General features: G+C 36.0%; 1 protein-coding gene across 5 annotated transcripts in view; it reads right to left on the bottom strand.

Annotated features, from left to right (window-relative positions):
* CCDC88A (coiled-coil domain containing 88A) overlaps positions 1 to 17314 on the bottom strand; it is a 143471-nt gene that overhangs the window by 14828 nt on the left and 111329 nt on the right. For 3 of the 5 annotated variants that reach the window (XM_060187246.1, XM_007525464.3, XM_060187248.1), the window contains 7 exons: positions 16203 to 16295; positions 15874 to 16088; positions 11077 to 11160; positions 9866 to 10069; positions 8921 to 8992; positions 5705 to 5785; positions 926 to 1194 (listed from right to left, as the gene is read on the bottom strand). In XM_060187246.1, coding sequence (XP_060043229.1) covers positions 926 to 1194; positions 5705 to 5785; positions 8921 to 8992; positions 9866 to 10069; positions 11077 to 11160; positions 15874 to 16088; positions 16203 to 16295 — 1018 coding nt within the window. The remainder of the gene's footprint in view (positions 1 to 925; positions 1195 to 5704; positions 5786 to 8920; positions 8993 to 9865; positions 10070 to 11076; positions 11161 to 15873; positions 16089 to 16202; positions 16296 to 17314) is intronic. The other 2 variants (XM_060187247.1, XM_060187250.1) reach the window with 1 other exon arrangement.

Here is a 17314-nt window from a genome sequence, read left to right as displayed (position 1 = left end):
GTACTCAATAAACAGTAAGTAACTGGGAGTCGGGCTGTAGCACAGCGGGTTAAGCGCAGGTGGCGCAAAGCACAAGGACAGGCATAAGGATCCCGGTTCAAATCCCGGCTCCCCACCTACAGGGGAGTCGCTTCACAGGCGGTGAAGCAGGTCTGCAGGTGTCTATCTTTCTCTCCTCCTCTCTGTCTTCCTCTCCTCTCTCCATTTCTCTCTGTCCTACCCAACAACGACAACAACAATAATAACTACAACAATAAAACAAAGGGCAACAAAAGGGAATAAATAAATAAAATTTAAAAAAAAACAGTAAGTGACTAGTAAACAGCAAATAACTGACTAATAAACTGACTAATAAACAGCAAAAAAAATCAAAACAAAGATAAGTCTTTGATCTCAGACTGCAGAACTAAGATGATCAAGAAAGACTGGACAGAAGACATGGGTTGCTAGGGTAATGGGAGTCTGATGGAGTTTGGTAGAAGCACAGTGGAACTCTTGGTGGTGGGTGAGTATTCTAAGAGATTCTGAACAGGCGAGAAGTTGTACTTTTAAATATTTATAATCTTGCAAACCAACTTTACCTCAAAAGCAAGATACTATTGTTGAATGTTAAAAAAAAATCTTTAAACCTCATTTTTTAAAAAACAAACTTGATTACAAAAACAAACTTTATTTACTGGAGAGAGGCAGCTAGAGATCGAGAGGGAGGGGGGAGATAGAGAGATAGAGAGACAACTGCAGACCAGCTTCACCACTCACAAAGCTTTTTCGCTGTAGGTGGGGAACAGAGCTTGAACCCAGGTCCTTGTGCAATGTAAGTGTGCGCTCAACCAAGTGTGCCACCATCCAGCCCCCCTAAACCTCATTCATAGAGATCTAATTTGTGATGCCCGTCTAAATTAAGTTCATCATAGAGAATACTAACCTGTATTGAGGTAAGCTTGTTGCTTTCTTCCAAAAACTGTTGTAGAGTAACAACTTCACTTCCAGGGGAACCAGTTTTGATCCTGTGATATGCTCTACTCTCTAGTGTTTCAGGCATTTTCTGCTGAAGCACTGGACTTGATCTGGTTTGTCTTTTCAAGTACTGGATCGGACTGCTACCACTGCTGGACCAAGCCTCATGATCATGAAGCAAGCTAAATTCTCCACTGCTGTGGCTTTGTGGCCTGCTTTGGATATGAACTGCACCTGCTTTTGGAGTAAATTATTTGATAGTTCAGTAACAGAAATCCAGGTAAAACTATATAATAAGAATTATTGACTGTGTTCTTATAAAGTAGATTTTTATGCATAATTTAATAATTACCCAGTAAACTACATTAGTTTTTCATAGATTTAACAGTGTAGCTTGTTTTCTTAGTTTGTCAAATGTATAAATTCATGCTCCACAAAGACAAACACTAGTTTGTAATATAGTTAGAGCACAAGCATACAAAGTAAACATTGAATATATTTGATGAGTAAATAAATGAATTAACACTTTAAAAAATTCAGGCTCAAAAAATTTTGGAGCAATTCACAATTTAAAACAAAGTATGATTGTATCAATTTTAAATTATTTTACATTAAAACTCAAGATGGTTTTAAGGGCTAAATTCATAATTCTTTGCCTCTGAAGTCTTTTCAAAATGGGGTTATTTATTTAATGAGGGAATAACAGGACAGTGTGCGTGCGTGTTTCTGTGTATGCGTGCATTTGTGGGAGAAGAAAGCAAACAGCATCATGCTGGCCTATGTGGTGCCCAAGGTTGAACTAGTAATTTCATAAATGCAAGTCTGAAGTTCTAGAGCTGAGCTCTCTCCTGACCTTGCTTGTATTTTACCACATGCAAAACACAGACACCACATGAGAGCACCATGGACAGCATAGCACCCAGGGAACTCCATGGATGATAAAGCAGTGCTGTGGTGTCTTCTCTGTCTCACCATCTCGCCTCACTTTCACCCCCTCCAAAACAGACAAAGTCAATGCCAGGGAGGTTACTAGTGGCAGTATGGCACATGTGTGGTTCCTGGGTACATTTTCTAGGGCTACACATACAAAAGATAAATAATAAATAAAAGAGCACTGTATAATGAAAGTCAAATGTTGTCCATATTTTAAAATTATATATATATATATATATAATTTTAGTTTTGCCAAAAAGATTATTACTGAGCTCAGGACCTGAATGATACCTCTACTGCTTATGAAACTTACTCCCTTTCAGTTGGGGACCTAGGGCTTAAACCCAGGTCCTTGCACCTGATAGTGTGTATATTCTACTGGCTGCACCAACACTAAGTCCCACAATAAAAATATTTTTAATTTAAAGTCAGATTCTGATTGTTTCTGCATTCCACTAATGATAGGGTGATGGTACAGCATTAAAAGACTTAGTGGAGGGCAGCCAGAGAAATAGCTCACCTAGTACGTTACTAAACTTTCATACCCGAGGTTTCAGTGCCAGAGTGGTGCTCTATCTTGTCTATTTCTCTGTCTCATGTGAGAAAGTCTCTAAAAATAAAATCTTTAATGGACCGGGTAGTGGTTCATCTGGATGAGAACACATGCTACAATGTGTAAGGTTCAAGCCCCCAGTCCCCACCTGCAGGGGGAAGCTTCATGAGCAGTGAAACAGTGCTGTAGGTGTCTCTTTCTTTATCACCCCTTCTCTATTTCTGTCTCTACCCCCAAAATAAAATATATATAAAAAAATAAATAAAATCTTTTTTTTTTAAAGGCTTTATCAACAGTATAGAAATTACAAAGTTAGGTGGTGGCATACCTGGTAAAGCGCATATATTACCATGCACAAGGACCCCCCTGGTTCTAGCCCCCACTCCCCACCTGCAGGGAGAATGCTTTAAAAGTGGTGAAGCAAGTATTGCAGGTGTCTCTCTCCTGGCCTCCCTCTCTATCTCCCCCCCCTTCTCAATTTCTCTCAGTCCTATCAAATAAAGAAAGAAAAAAAAAAAAAAAGACCATGTAGAGCAGTGGATTCATAGTGCAAGCAAGATGGAACCCCAGCGATAACTCTGGAGGTAAGGAAGGAAGACAAATTACTAGTTCTGGAAAAATGCTCCCTAAAGTCTATGCTATTCCTCAGGAGAGCTGATTCTTTTTTTTTTTTTTTTTCTTTATCATTTGCGAACTACATAATATCAAGATAGAAAAAGCAACTTTTGTGGTTCGGGAGGCGGTACGGTGAATAAATTGGATTCTCAAGCATGAAGTCCTGAGTTCAATCCCCGGCAACACATGTACCAGAGTAATGTCTGTTTTTTTTTCTCTCTCTCTCCCCCCCATCTTCTTCATAAATAAATAAAATCTTTTTAAAACCCCCAGCTTTTTATTGTTTCTTGTCACAAAGTACAGTGGGTCATAAATGAATTTGGCTCAAGTCATTTAACATTTTATAAGAATTAAGATTTTTCTTGAAGGGGCCAGGTGGTGGTGTACCTGGCTAAGTGTACATATTAAGATGCACAAAGATAACAGTTCAAGCCCCTGGTCCCCACCTGTAGGGGAAAAGTTTCATAAGAAGCAGTGCTGCAGGTCTCTGTCTCTCTTCCTCTCCATCCCTCTTAATTTCTGTCTCTATCCAGCAATTTCAAATCAGAAAAGCACCTATTTTCAAAGCTACATTTCTCCTATTGGATGTAAAAATGATTATAAAAATTAAAACATAATCTCTTTTTGAAACCGGATTTTACAACAAAATAATAGCATTAATGATCATCAAATTGTAACTGAAAAATTTTATTATACCAAAAGCAGAACAAATGCATTCACTAAAAAGCAAACCAAACAACAACAATGAAAAAAAAGGGCAACAAAAGGGAAAATAAGTAAATAAATATAAAAAAATTTAAAAAATCAACCAAACAAAATAAATGCATTCATTTTAATCGAACAAATTTATAGATCAGAGACATAGGTCTGAACCCTCACACCACTTGCTTGGGAGTTGCTATGACACTGGAGGAACTTCCAGTGCTGTACAGTCTCTCTACCTAAATGAAAAATCATAGCAATGTGAAATGATCAAATTGCACATACATGAGGTCCAAGCCTATCCAAAGACATTTTTTAAAGATTTCTTTATTGGGGAATTAATGTTTTACATTCAACAGTAAATGCAATAGTTTGTACATGATACAAACACATTTTAAAAATAAATTTCACAAATCTAGATAATATCTTTTAAAAAAACATTTTATTTATGGGAATTGGGCGGTAGCACAGTGGGTTAAGTGCACATGGCACAAAGCGCAAGAACCCATGGAAGGATCTCGGTTCGAGCCCCCGGCTCCCCACCTGTAGAAGAGTAGCTTCACAAGCGGTGAAGCAGGTCTGCAAGTGTCTATCTTTTTCTCCCCCTCTCTGTCTTCCCCTCCTCTCTCCATTTCTCTCTGTCCTATCCAACAATGGCATCAATAATAGCTACAACAACAATGAAAAACAAGGGCAACAAAAGGGAAAATAAATTTAAAAAGACATTTAAAATATCTTATTTATTTTATTTTATTTATTTTATTTTTGAGAAAGATTCAGAGAGATACACAGAGAGAGAAACACCACAGCACTGCTCATCTCTGGCTTATGGTGGTGCAAGGGACTGAACCTGGGACTTAGGAGCCTCAGGCATGAGTCTGTCTGCATAACCATTATGCTATCTCCCCTGCCCAGATAATAATATCTTTAACCAACTTTTATAATGTATTAAACCATTTTTAAATTTACTAACCAAGAAGGGAGAGAGCCAGAGTATCTATCTCTCTGGCACACATGATACCAAAGCTCAAACTCAGGACCTTCTGCTTTTAAGTCCAATGTTCTCAGGCAGTATATATATATATATATATATATAAAATATATATATATATATATATATTTTTTAAGAATTTATTTATTCACGAGAAAGATAGGAGAGAGAGAAAGAACCAGACATCACTCTGGTACATATGCTGCCTGGTATTGAACTTGGGACCTCATGGTTGAGAACCCAGTGCTTTATCTACTGTGCCACCTCCTGGACCACAGGCAGTATGTCTTTAAGGAGAAAATTATCAACCAAGGCTTCCACACAAATCCATAAAAACTTTACCTTGAAATTCAGTTTCAAAAATTAAGGGAAAAAAATCTTGAAATAATTTAGGGTGGGGAGTTGATACTAAGGATTAAACTGGGCCTCATACAAGAACCATGTGCTTTATCAGTTATATTCCCATCCTGAAATATTTCTTTATATGAGGTTCATGAATGCATTTGGATCTTATTACACAGAGACACAAACTTGTTTTCTCATATTAAAAATTTTCTCTTATTTTATGGATAAATTCAACTAAAGGTATTTACAAAACACTGCAATGTGATTTCAATGTACATATATGCATGAAAAAAGACAACAGTTTTCATGGCAATCACAAAACATAAACAAACACCTATAAATAGTTTAGAAGTATAAGAATTAGAATAAAATATTTCATCTATGCAAATGAAAAATTAAAATCAAAATTAACTACTCCTGTTTTTATATTTGTATACACTGAAATATACTCATGCTACAATTTAACAAATATAAAATGTTTCAAGCAACTATGTTCCAAGTACAGATAGATTTGAATTTCATACTTAACTCCCAGTTACTTTATCAATCACCTGTTTTTACATACTGGAAATGGATGGAGCACACTGATAAATTTATCTACAGCATACCTTTGACTTCATGGAGTGTTGCATTATTATTGCTATTGCTAGTGGATGTTCTGCCACTATCAAGGCTGGCTGGTCTTGAAGCTAAATGAGAAAACCAGGAGACAGTGACAACATTTCCAACTGACTGACACTAAACTGTACATTCTGATCACAGAATGCTTTGAGAAAGCAACCATGCATACTTTCCAACTGAGCATGAACACAAAGATGAATCTGACAGACTAGAAAGCAAAAACATTTCCAGAAAATTCACACACCACAACAGGACACTTCTGAAACAAAAGCTGAATCAAAGAAGACAAAGTGCATATTTAGATTTGGATACTAGAACTGTTTGAACCCCACCCCCAAAATAAATAAATAAATAAAACTAGGGATTAGATTCAGTTACAAAGATCAGATAAGAAATACTGCACAACACAGAAATGCCTTGTAAAGAGGGAAATGAGTGTCTACACTGTTAATATGCATTTGTAGCCAAATAATGGACATAACTCTATAGTTAACACAGCCCTAATGCTAGTTTTAAAAATTCAACGTACATGTGAAATCTCTTTAAAATGTTATTCGTTTATCGTTAATAATTTAGTTTGCTAAAGTGTGATTTTCTAGAGAGAAACTTAAAAATCTGAAATGTTTAGCAATACAGAAAATGGGCAGACTTCCTTCTTACCCTTTCTTTCTTGAAGGTATATTATTATAACTAAGTTTTCTGCTCAAGTCCTTACTTTTTTTCTTAACTTTTTTTTAAATTATCATTTATTGGGTAGAAACAACCAGAAATTGAGAGGGTAGGGGGAAATAGAGAGGAAGAGAGACACCTGCAGCACTGCTTCAACACTAGTGAAGCTTTCTCCCTGCAGGTGGGGACCAGGAGGCTCGAACCTGGGTCCTTGTGCACTGTAACACGTGCACTCAACCAGGTGTGCCACACCCAGCCCCCTCTTTTGTCTTTTTTCTTTTGTAGTACATTTTCTACTCCTTATAGAGCTTGGAGTAAGGCATTTTTTCATTGCCTGAGATTAAGCCCACACACTTTCTTTAACAGTTATCTTTTCTAAATAATTCTTGCCAAAACCTGAGGTTTTCTGTAACTTTTTTTTCTTGTAGTTAGTTATATATCCACACACACACATTACAGTAAATTTTCTTAAGTGCAAACTAGACCACATAATTTACTATTTAAAATAAAGCCATTCAATTATTCCACATTTCCCACAAGACAGAAGGTAATTGTTTTAAACTATATTATTATTTTTAACCACAACATGGCTTATTATGGTGGTGCTGGGGGATGAATCTGGGAACTTTAAGCCTCAGGCATCAAAGTCATTTTGCATAACCACTAACCTGTCTCCCCACCCAAAAGGTAAAAAATTCTTTATCAACTTTTTTTTAAATATTTTATTTTATTTATTCCCTTTTGTTGCCCTTGTTGTTTTATTGTTGTAGTTATTGTTGTTGTCATCGTTGTTGGATAGGACAGAGAGAAATGGAGAGAGGAGGGGAAGACAGAGGAGGAGAGAAAGATAGACACCTGCAGACCTGCTTCACTGCCTGTGAAGCGACTCCCCTGCAGGTGGGGAGCCGGGGTTCGAACCGGGATCCTTCTGCCGGTCCTTGTGCTTTGCGCCACCTGCGCTTAACCCGCTGCGCTACAGCCCGACTCCCCTATTATCAACTTTTATGTCTCTTCTATTTCTCCACTGACTATAGTCTTGCTTCCCAGGTGTACTTGCTACACCTTCGAGATTAATTCCATCCCACAGCTTTGAGCTCTGTTTATGTTAGCCCAGAGAATCATTTAGATTTCTTGCAACAAATTAAATTTTCACATCTCCATTTTTATCCATACTTTTCCCTTTACAAGAAGACCCCTGCCCACTCCCCCTTCTCCAATCCCAACTGTATTTGCTATGTAAATATACATTAAGATTCCCCAGAACTAGGATGTGAGGGTGATCTGGCTGTGACATCTGTCACCCCATTGATCACCAGGGTTGATTCTGCTGATCTGGCTGGCTAGGCGGGTGTCCCCTTCCTCCCTCACCACTCCGTGTGCATCCCTCCTAAAGCTGCAAACTCAAATAAAAGAGTACAGCCTTCTCCAAATAGAGACGGCCCAGTCTTCAGTCAGGGGTATACAAGTAGCTGCGCTCTCACTAGAACCTCCAAACAAGCTCTCAAGAATCCCAGAACTGGGTCAGTGAAATAGTTCACTTGCACAAAGAACTGCTTTGCCATGTGTGAACTCGGGTTTGAACATGGCCCCCACTATCCTGAAGGAGGTTTTGGTGTTGTGGTCTCTTTTTCTTTCTCTCTCTCTCTGCCTCCATCTAAAAAAGAAACAAGTATGAGGATCGGGCACTAGTGTACAGGATTAAGAGTGCGGACTGGGGGGGGGCAGGGAGGGAGGGGAGAAATAAACTCTGCAAGAAATTCTAGAACTAAACAGACAAATAGCTCCACTAGCAGAGGGCAGAGTTTGGTACTCTACCTTCTCTCTTTCTCTTCCCACCCCCAAATACGGAACTGTCCTGTGAAATAAATAAATCTTTAGAATTTAATAAATTAAAAAAAGCATTCTTCTTTTTTTTTCTTCTTTTATCAGAGCACTGCTCAGCTCTGGCTTATGGTGGTGCAGGGGACTAAACCTGGGACTTTGGTGCCTCAGGCCTGAGTCTCTTTTTATAACCATTATGCTATTCTTCATTCTTTACCAAAGTAAATATATATATATGAACACATATATTTTTGGTTGACTCTGGGACTGCACTGCTCTAGGCTCACATTTTCAGATAGGAAGAGTAACACAACAAGAGAGGGAAAGAAACCACAACACCAAAGCTTCTTTGAGTGAGGTGGGGGCTGAGTACAAACAGTGCTTACATCCAGCAAAGCAGTACACTATCCAGGCGAGTTATTTTGCTGGCATAGTAAATCTGTCTTTAGCCAACATTAAAATCCCTGACTTTACTCTCCTAAAAAAATAGCACCAAATTATCTTTGATCACTGTGGAGGAAGACTTTATAAATGACCTTGACTAAAACAGAGAGAAAAGAGACTATTAGATTTGAAGAAATGCAGAGGCAGCTTTGAGATACAGGTTAGAAAAAACATTCTTGCTGGCAATGACACATTCACCAATTTAATACAAGAGTCTCAGCTTTCTCATACTTTATAAAAAGATAAACTCTCTAAAGTTTGTATCTTACCATGAACTCTTGATCCCGTACTAGAATCATCACTAATACCTTGTGGACTTATATCTTCAAATGATGTAGTATCTATATAAAATAGCAAAATGTATATAAAAACATCTTAAACAAAAATTCCATTGTAAGCATTTTTATCACAATATGAAAGTTCTTTTTGCAATCATTTTTTAATACATTTGGACCGAACATATTTCACAGACTCAGCCAGAATCTGCAACTAGGAATAAGAAAACAGAATAGATCCAAAGAGAGTTGACACACTTAGGAAAAACACCAGATATAATGAAATAAATCTCCCTTGTGGCCCTGCAAAACAAAGAGCCTGGGTTGTTCTATGTAGCTCTGTCTGTTTGAAGTTGTAGTGCTTTACTTTTTTTTTTTTTAAGACTTATCATTCTCTTTTTTTCCAATTTTTTCTCAGTTTAGTTTTTTCTCCTGTTAGTTCATTAGATGATACTATACACTTCTAATTTTTAACATAATTTGAAAATTCCTCAAATCAAAACCAAGCAGACTAGGAGGTCATATGGTGACTAAAGTCACTACTGAGTTTGATCTGGCACTAGATATGCCAAGTGATGCTCTGATTTTCTCATTAGTAAATAAATAAATCTTCAGAAAAGTATCTACTTTTTATTTCTATCTAACTGTGGCCAGGCCAGGTTGAACTGGCAGAGCACTGGACTTACATGCCTGAAGTTCCTGATTTGATCTCTAACACAGTATGTACAGGAGTGGTGGCTTTTCTCTCTGTATCTCAAGTAAAGTCTCTCTCACATATATAACAAAATAAATCTCTAAAAATAATTTAAAAAGCAAATCCAGATGTTTTTTATAATTATCTGAGGTTGTTGCTGTCAAAAAAAGTACACATGAGAAAATCAAATCAAAATTTCTTTTGCAACAGTTTACACCACAGTGCAAATAGCAGACAACCTATACCTTTATTATTAACCAACTGCTTGGATCTGATGCCTGTAGAAGAGTTGACAGTTGAAAAGTTGATGGCTGTGGTAGAGAAGGCCATAGCTCCCAATTCTTTCCTCCTTTTACCCGTTGAAATATCATCAGGAACCTCCAAATTCTCAGTACTACCTGTCCACTGTCCTCCTGCTAGGACCATGGACTGCACCAGGTCATTCATGGCTGGGATGCAAATGAAAGCAAATGAATAAGCATGGTTAATGTATCAGCTCTTATTTCTACTTTGTATTATAAATGATCTGTGTTTTGTTTATGGCCAAGTGAACATCAAAAACTATAAACATAAGTTCATTAGAATTATGGCATGCATTCAGATGAATGAAATGGGTAGGCAAAAAGCCAAAAATTTCAGTAAATATTTTCACCCCCCCATAAAAATAGGAAAATGAATTTTGTTCTGTACTACTGCCATGCTTTTGTGCAATGATGTGGAATGTAATTAGAAGACTTTGTAATGTAGTTTTCTGATATAGAAATGAAATGAATAAAGATGGAATGCAGTTCATATATAGCATAATTATTGAAAATGAGAGTCCTTGGTCAGAGCAGGTTACTGAAATTATTCATTTTATGAATCAAATAAGTATACCATTCAATAGAAGCCTGAAAAAGATGGTATCCAAAGTGATAGACATTTAAAGCAATTATGTAATTACCCATTCCACTTAGAAAAAAAAGAATATTATTATATAAAGAATGACAAACATTTTTAAGAGTCACAGTCATTTTATTTATTTACATATGTAATCTAGTTTGCTTAAGAAAAGAAATTCCTAATGTTAAAAGTTCTGTAATATTTTCTCTAAGCAAATTTCTTTGGGGGAAAAAAACCCTCTACAGAATATAAAATTATTTTTTTCTACCAACATTTAAAAAAGCACTGGAAAGTTTTAAGTATATTACCAGTATGAAAACATATGCTTGCATCTTTATCAGTGAATATATGTGTGTGTGTGTGTGTATACACACACACACACATATATATATTGATATACTGTAAATTCAGTGCCAGTTCTGAAAAAGAAAAATTCTTCCAGCTCCTTGTATTAGAGGAAGACTGCACTTTGTAAAATAAGAAAATTGGCACAGCCAAAGGAAGGTTAGTGAAAAATTAGTAATGGAAGCCAGTGTAGTCATTTGAAAGAAGCTGAACTGTCATAAAGTCTTACACATGGAACGTCGGTAGCAGGCCTTCATTTTGTCTTTATCCTTCGGTCTGTTCCTCAAAAAGGGCAGTCTTTTCAGTGCAACCACTTTAATGTCAGAGCATGAGGAAAAACAGAAACAGAAAAATGAAAGAAAAAAGGGAGAAGAACAGATGGGAGTTAAATGTTGAAATTAAGGACAGAAATGAATGTCTGAGTTTTAGCTATGTATGCTATATGCTAGAGCTAGTATCCTTGTGCTGTTGAATGATAATGAAATATGAAGTATGCACTGTGATATTTAAATTTTTTGAAAGCACTGAAGACAATGATGGGGAACATATACCTTAAAAACCTGAACTGGCTACAATCCTATAAATATAGGAACTGATTAGACTTATAGGAAAAGCAATTTTCCAACTTACATTATAAAAGTATACCTTTAAAGTTAGGATTATTGCAGGGCTACAATTTATATATGATGAAAATGCACAAGACTTTAGCTATCTTTAAGTGACTATACTTAAAAAAGAATCATCACACAAGTAAAAAATTATATTTAAACATATATATGTATGTACATATATATATTTAATTATAGGGCTTTATTTAAAAAAAGGAAAATGAGCACTGTATAAAAGAATTCTAGTAATCTATATTAACAAAACTAGAGCTCAGGTGATGTTTAAAACAAACTAAAGAAGCAGTCTGGGTGTTGGCATAGTAGATAAAGCACTGGATTCTTTTTATATTTATTTATTTATTTACTTATTTTATCAGAGCACTGCTCAGCTCTGGCTTATGGTGGTGTGGGGAATTGAACCTGGGACTTTGAGCCTCACACATGAGAGTCTCTTTGCAGAACCATTATGCTATCTCTCCCAGCCCAAAGCACTGGATTCTTAAAGGCATGAGATCCTGAGTTCAATCTCTGTATTGTTCTGGTTCTCTCTTCTTTCCCCTCCTCCTTCTCTGTCATTAATTAATTAATAAATGCTATAAAATTCTAAAGAACTGTGGGAAGAGGCCTGCCAGGTAGCTCAATGAGTGGGGCATGTGCCTTGTTATACATGAGACTGAGGTTCCTGACATCACATGGGAGGTGCTGTGGTACTGGAGGGCTGTGGTGTTTCTTCCTCTCTCTAAATAAATTATTTGTCAGGAGTGGTCAAATTGCACAAATGCTAATTCTGAGTATAAGTGCTCAGAAAAATAAATAAATAAATAAATAAATAAATAAATAAATAAATAAATAAGTGGGTGGGTGGGTTGGGGGATAAGGAATTGTATGCTAGAGGATCAACTTGCATGCCTGAAATCCTGTGGTTCAATCTACAGCACCACCTTATGCCAAAGCTTATATATGCTTTAGCCACCCCTCATAATCAGCAAATCTTAAAAAATAAGAGAAAAATAATAAAGTTATTAAAAAACTAAAAACAAAAACTTTTTCCCCTATTATATTCTTAAACTTTTGTAAAGAAAGAATGGAATCACTGTTTTTGTTTAAACCTATTCCTGGTATATTATTTAGTAACACTATGGAAATACATATTTTGAACAAACTAAAAGCACCCTAAATGTTCAATGGGTCACTAACATTATTAAGTTACTGTTTTAATAAGATTTAGACTAATTGATTTTGGGGGCCAGGTGGTGGCGTACACACAGTACAAAGTGCAAGGACCTGCGCAGGGTTTGAGCTTCAGCACCCCGCCTACAGGGGGGCTTCACAAGTGTTGAAGCAGGTCTGCAGGTTTCTGTCTTCCCCTCCCCTCTCAATTTGTCTGTCCTATTCTATCCAATAAAACAGAAAAAGTAGCTTCCAGGAGCAGTAGATTCATGGTGTCAGCACTGAGACCCAGTGATAACCTACCCTGGAGGCAAAACAAAACAAACAAACAAAAGAAAATGCATACAGTATACAATTTTTTTTTTGGACTGTAACTTAGAAATGAGGGAAACAAGCCTGAAAAAGACTTAAAGACATATTGAAGCAGCTTTAATAACTATACTCTTTCTTGAGGTTTGTCATCATGTTATAAGTAATTAAAGCTCAGTTATTGACAAATTGACAAGTGAGTTTCCTTTATTAAGAAGAATGCAATAGACATCAAGCTTCATAACTGATTTACCTAAGTGCTACTTACAATGAATAATCACAGCTTGTTTTATGTTTTTTTCATTTGACCTATTTCTTTTTTAGCTTGTACATAGCTGTTTTCAATGGTTAAAAAGAAATGAACTGAAAGCAATGTAAAGATGGACACTGGGCTAAAACAAAACTGAGTGGTTGCAACATGCATACATTGTCTTGTTTAGAAGCTTTTTTGTTTTTCAGAAGACTGCTTTACCAACAGACATATCCAAAGTTGATACAGGATAAAAAGTTTTAAATGACAGAATGTGACCTGTCTATGGAAGCTTATAAACATATTTTCCTCCCTAAAACCATATTTAAATTAAGGAAATATTAGCATTGTTGGGCTTTCTGCTTGTTTTTAAAATTCTAAAACCCAGTAGCCAAAGAGATGGCACAATAGACAAGGGGCCCAACTCGCAAGCATTATGTCCTAAATTCAATCCCGTGCACTGCAGGTGCTAGAGCAACCCTCTAGTACTCTCTCTTCCTCTTATCCTGGATTATTTTAGCAGTCAGTATGCAGGAATAGCATATTTCTAACAGTAATGATGACCTCGAAAAAGAAACTCACCCCTTTTTTTTTTTAAATATTTATTTTATTCCCTTTTGTTGCCCTTGTTTTATGGTTGTAGTTATTATTGTTGTTGTCGTTGTTGGATAGGACAGAGAGAAATGGAGAGAGGAGGGGAAGACAGAGAGGAGGAGAGAAAGATAGACACCTGCAGACCTGCTTCACCGCCTGTGAAGCGACTCCCCTGTAGGTGGGGAGCCGGGGTTCGAACCGGGATCCTTCTGCCGGTCCTTGTGCTTTGCGCCATCTGCGCTTAACCCGCTGCGCTACAGCCCGACTCCCTCACCCCTTTCTTGTACATATCTTCATATCATAAATATCTTCTTTTAGTAAAGAAAATTAAGTATACCTATTTACCATTTCTCATTTAATAGAAATTCAAATATTTTATAACTAAAATGGCAGATGAAGTTGAATTGTCTGGCACATTTCTTTTTTTTTTTTTAATAAATTTTTTTATTTATTCCCTTTTGTTGCCCTTGTTGTTTTATTGTTGTAATTATTATTGTTGTTGTCGTTGTTGGATAGGACAGAGAGAAATGGAGAGAGGAGGGGAAGACAGAGAGGAGAGAAAGATAGACACCTGCAGACCTGCTTCACCGCTCGTGAAGCGACTCCCCTGCAGGTGGGGATGGCACATTTCTTAATGGAAAATTTAACTTCTCTGTAACAATAACTGGAGGTTTTATGTATATTTGGTTTATATGATCAGATTATAAAACACGGTACAAATGTTTTTATGTAGAAATAAACCACTTTCTTGATATATGTATCTCTACAAGATATATATTTGTATACATATGTATGAATACTTATGTATGTACTGTCTGAATTTTACTGCTTATTATGAAACCTAGTTTTGTGTGTTCTAGCTACATTCTGAAATATACCCAATAATTACACCCTAATACTGTCCTAATATTGACTTCCCTAAAGATAATATACTATCTACAGATTTTTATGTTTTGAGAGTTGCCCAAGTGTACAGTTTACCTCTGGTAGAAGTAGTAACTGTTTTTACCTGCTGTTTATATAAAAAGAATAGGAGTTAGCATAGTTTAAACTGAGTGCCATTATGTATAATGTACATATTTTGTAGGAAAACTGACAATAGTCAGTATTATGGACACACTGAAGACCTATCACAGGAGTCTTTTTCTCTTAAAAATACACTTGTTTAGGGAGTTGGGCTATAGCACAGTGGGTTACGCGCAGGTGTTGTAAAGCGCAAGGATCCCAGTTCGAGCCCCTGGCTCTCTGCCTTCAGGGGCATCGCTTCACAAGCGGTGAAGCAGGTCTACAGGTGTCTATCTTTCTCTTCCCCTCTCTGTCTTCTCCTCCTCTCTCCATTTCCCTCTGTCTTATCCAATGATGACATCGATAACAACAACAATAACTATAAGAATAAAAAAAAAACAAGGACAAGAAAAGGGAATAAATAAATAAATATTTAAAAATACACTTGTTTAGGCTTTTATTTTGTTCTTGCTGCTTAGTTAATAAGCTCACTAGTAATGAAACAGATCATGAATTCTTCAGGAGGCATTATGATATACTACTTCTAAATATGTGATTAAAAATTAAATAAGCTCGTCTATTTACACTCCCTATCCGCTTTAATTGATTCCTTACCAAGTAAGCTGCTCAACAATTTTCATAACCTTAAATTATTTGTACATCTTGAGTGACAGTCTTTTCTAATTCCCAACTATTTGACTTTGCTCCCTCCAATGTAACTTTATTTCAATTTGACATGATTAATGTATGAGTAAAACCTCATTATAAAATGCTGTTTTGTTTTATTTAGTTATAATTATGTCACAAAGGTAAAGAGACCTACCCAAACTTCCAAGAACTAGCAAGTTACAAATATTCTGACTCTTATTTCCATGTTCCCTTTACATTATTTTACCTTCCTGGCAAAAATGATAGCATGTCTAATGTATATTATTGAATATTCAACATAGCCAATAATTTAGTTGTGCATACTATAGTACACAATGAGTTTTATAATCACATAAAGTTAAAATTTATCTTTAAAAACCTCTAGGAAGGGTTCTAAATCAATAATAGAGATAACAAATGTTTAAAGAGTTTAAGCACTCACTGCTGCTTTTCTTGGTTCCCATAGTTTGGCCATCTTCTAAAGAGTTTGAACCTACTGAAGAACTATCTTGACTGTCTTGATGGGGGAGTTGAAGAAATCCTTCACTGGAGTCTGAGCGGGTTGGTGTTAATGTTAGAGATTTCTGACGTTCTCGATTAATATCTTTCTTAGACTTTATCAATTTTCTCATTTTTAAAGTAATCCAGTTGCCTCTCCTAATAATTTAAAAATATTCTGTATAAGACTAAGGTTCAACACATAAATCTTTCATAAAATCATAGTCTTAAATTTATTTGCTCAAATATAAATTAATGAAATTTCATCAATACCTTCTAGGAGGAGATGGGTCATAAAATTTGTATTGATCCATAATTTTCTCTTCTAATTTTTCTTTTTGTCGCCTTAATTCATTTAACTTATCACTGTGAAAATAAAAATATATTAGCATGTGTCTTGTTTTGTACATTTATAAATGATATTAAAATTATTCTTACTCAAAGTGTCTCTAAGACTTTATGAGAACTATGGCAATTACTGTTGGGAGCAGGAGGGCCAGAACTTCGACTGTGGGAGCAGTATGGAGTTATACCCTATAGTTTTATAATCTTATAAACCACTATTAGTCACCAGTTAAAAAAGTTAAAAAAAAAATTACTAGGATCTAACTTCTCCATAAGACACTACAAATACCACAATCTACAACTACAAACTTATCAAGTAGCAATAATGGATTGTTTTCTATGTTTTTTAAATATACAATTTATGGAAAAGGATATAAAATTAATGTTTCAGTAGTTCAGTAGGATCTACTTGAAGTAAATTTTCTGCATTACAGTATCATCATGATAAATAGCTCTCTAAACACATTTTCACAACTATTAAACATTGGATTAATATTGACTAATATCCTATTCCCAGTATTATAAGAAAAATTTGAATGAATAATTATAGCAAACACTAAATTAAAATGTTAGATACTTAGCTTAAAATTACAGGCAGCATAAATAATACTGTAGCTATATCTTCAAGCAAACTTTTTCCTTTACACCAAGAATTATTTAGGTGTAACTTACACAGATTTCCTAACTTCAGTAATGTATAAATATACTTGTTTCACACCATCTTCATTATATTTTATGTTCTTAATAATAACACCAAGTTGCAGATACTACCATGACACCAACCTGACTTCCCTGGGCAGACAACCTCACCAATGTGTACTGGAACCCCACCTCCCCAGAGCCCTAACCCAATAGGGAAAGATAGAAACAGGCTGAGTATGGATTGACCTGCCAACACCCATGTCCAGCAGGGAAGCAATTACAGAAGGCAGACCTCTCACCTTCTGTAACGCATAGTGATCCTGGGTCCATGCATCCAAAAGGATAAAGAATAGGAAAGCTTCCAATGAAGAGGATGGGATATGGAACTCTGGTGGTGG

This window comes from Erinaceus europaeus, chromosome 3, assembly GCF_950295315.1.
Source record: "Erinaceus europaeus chromosome 3, mEriEur2.1, whole genome shotgun sequence".
NCBI lineage: Eukaryota > Metazoa > Chordata > Mammalia > Eulipotyphla > Erinaceidae > Erinaceus > Erinaceus europaeus.
The sequence above is the reverse complement of the archived record's forward strand: the minus strand, read 5'-3'. Positions and strand labels throughout refer to the sequence as shown.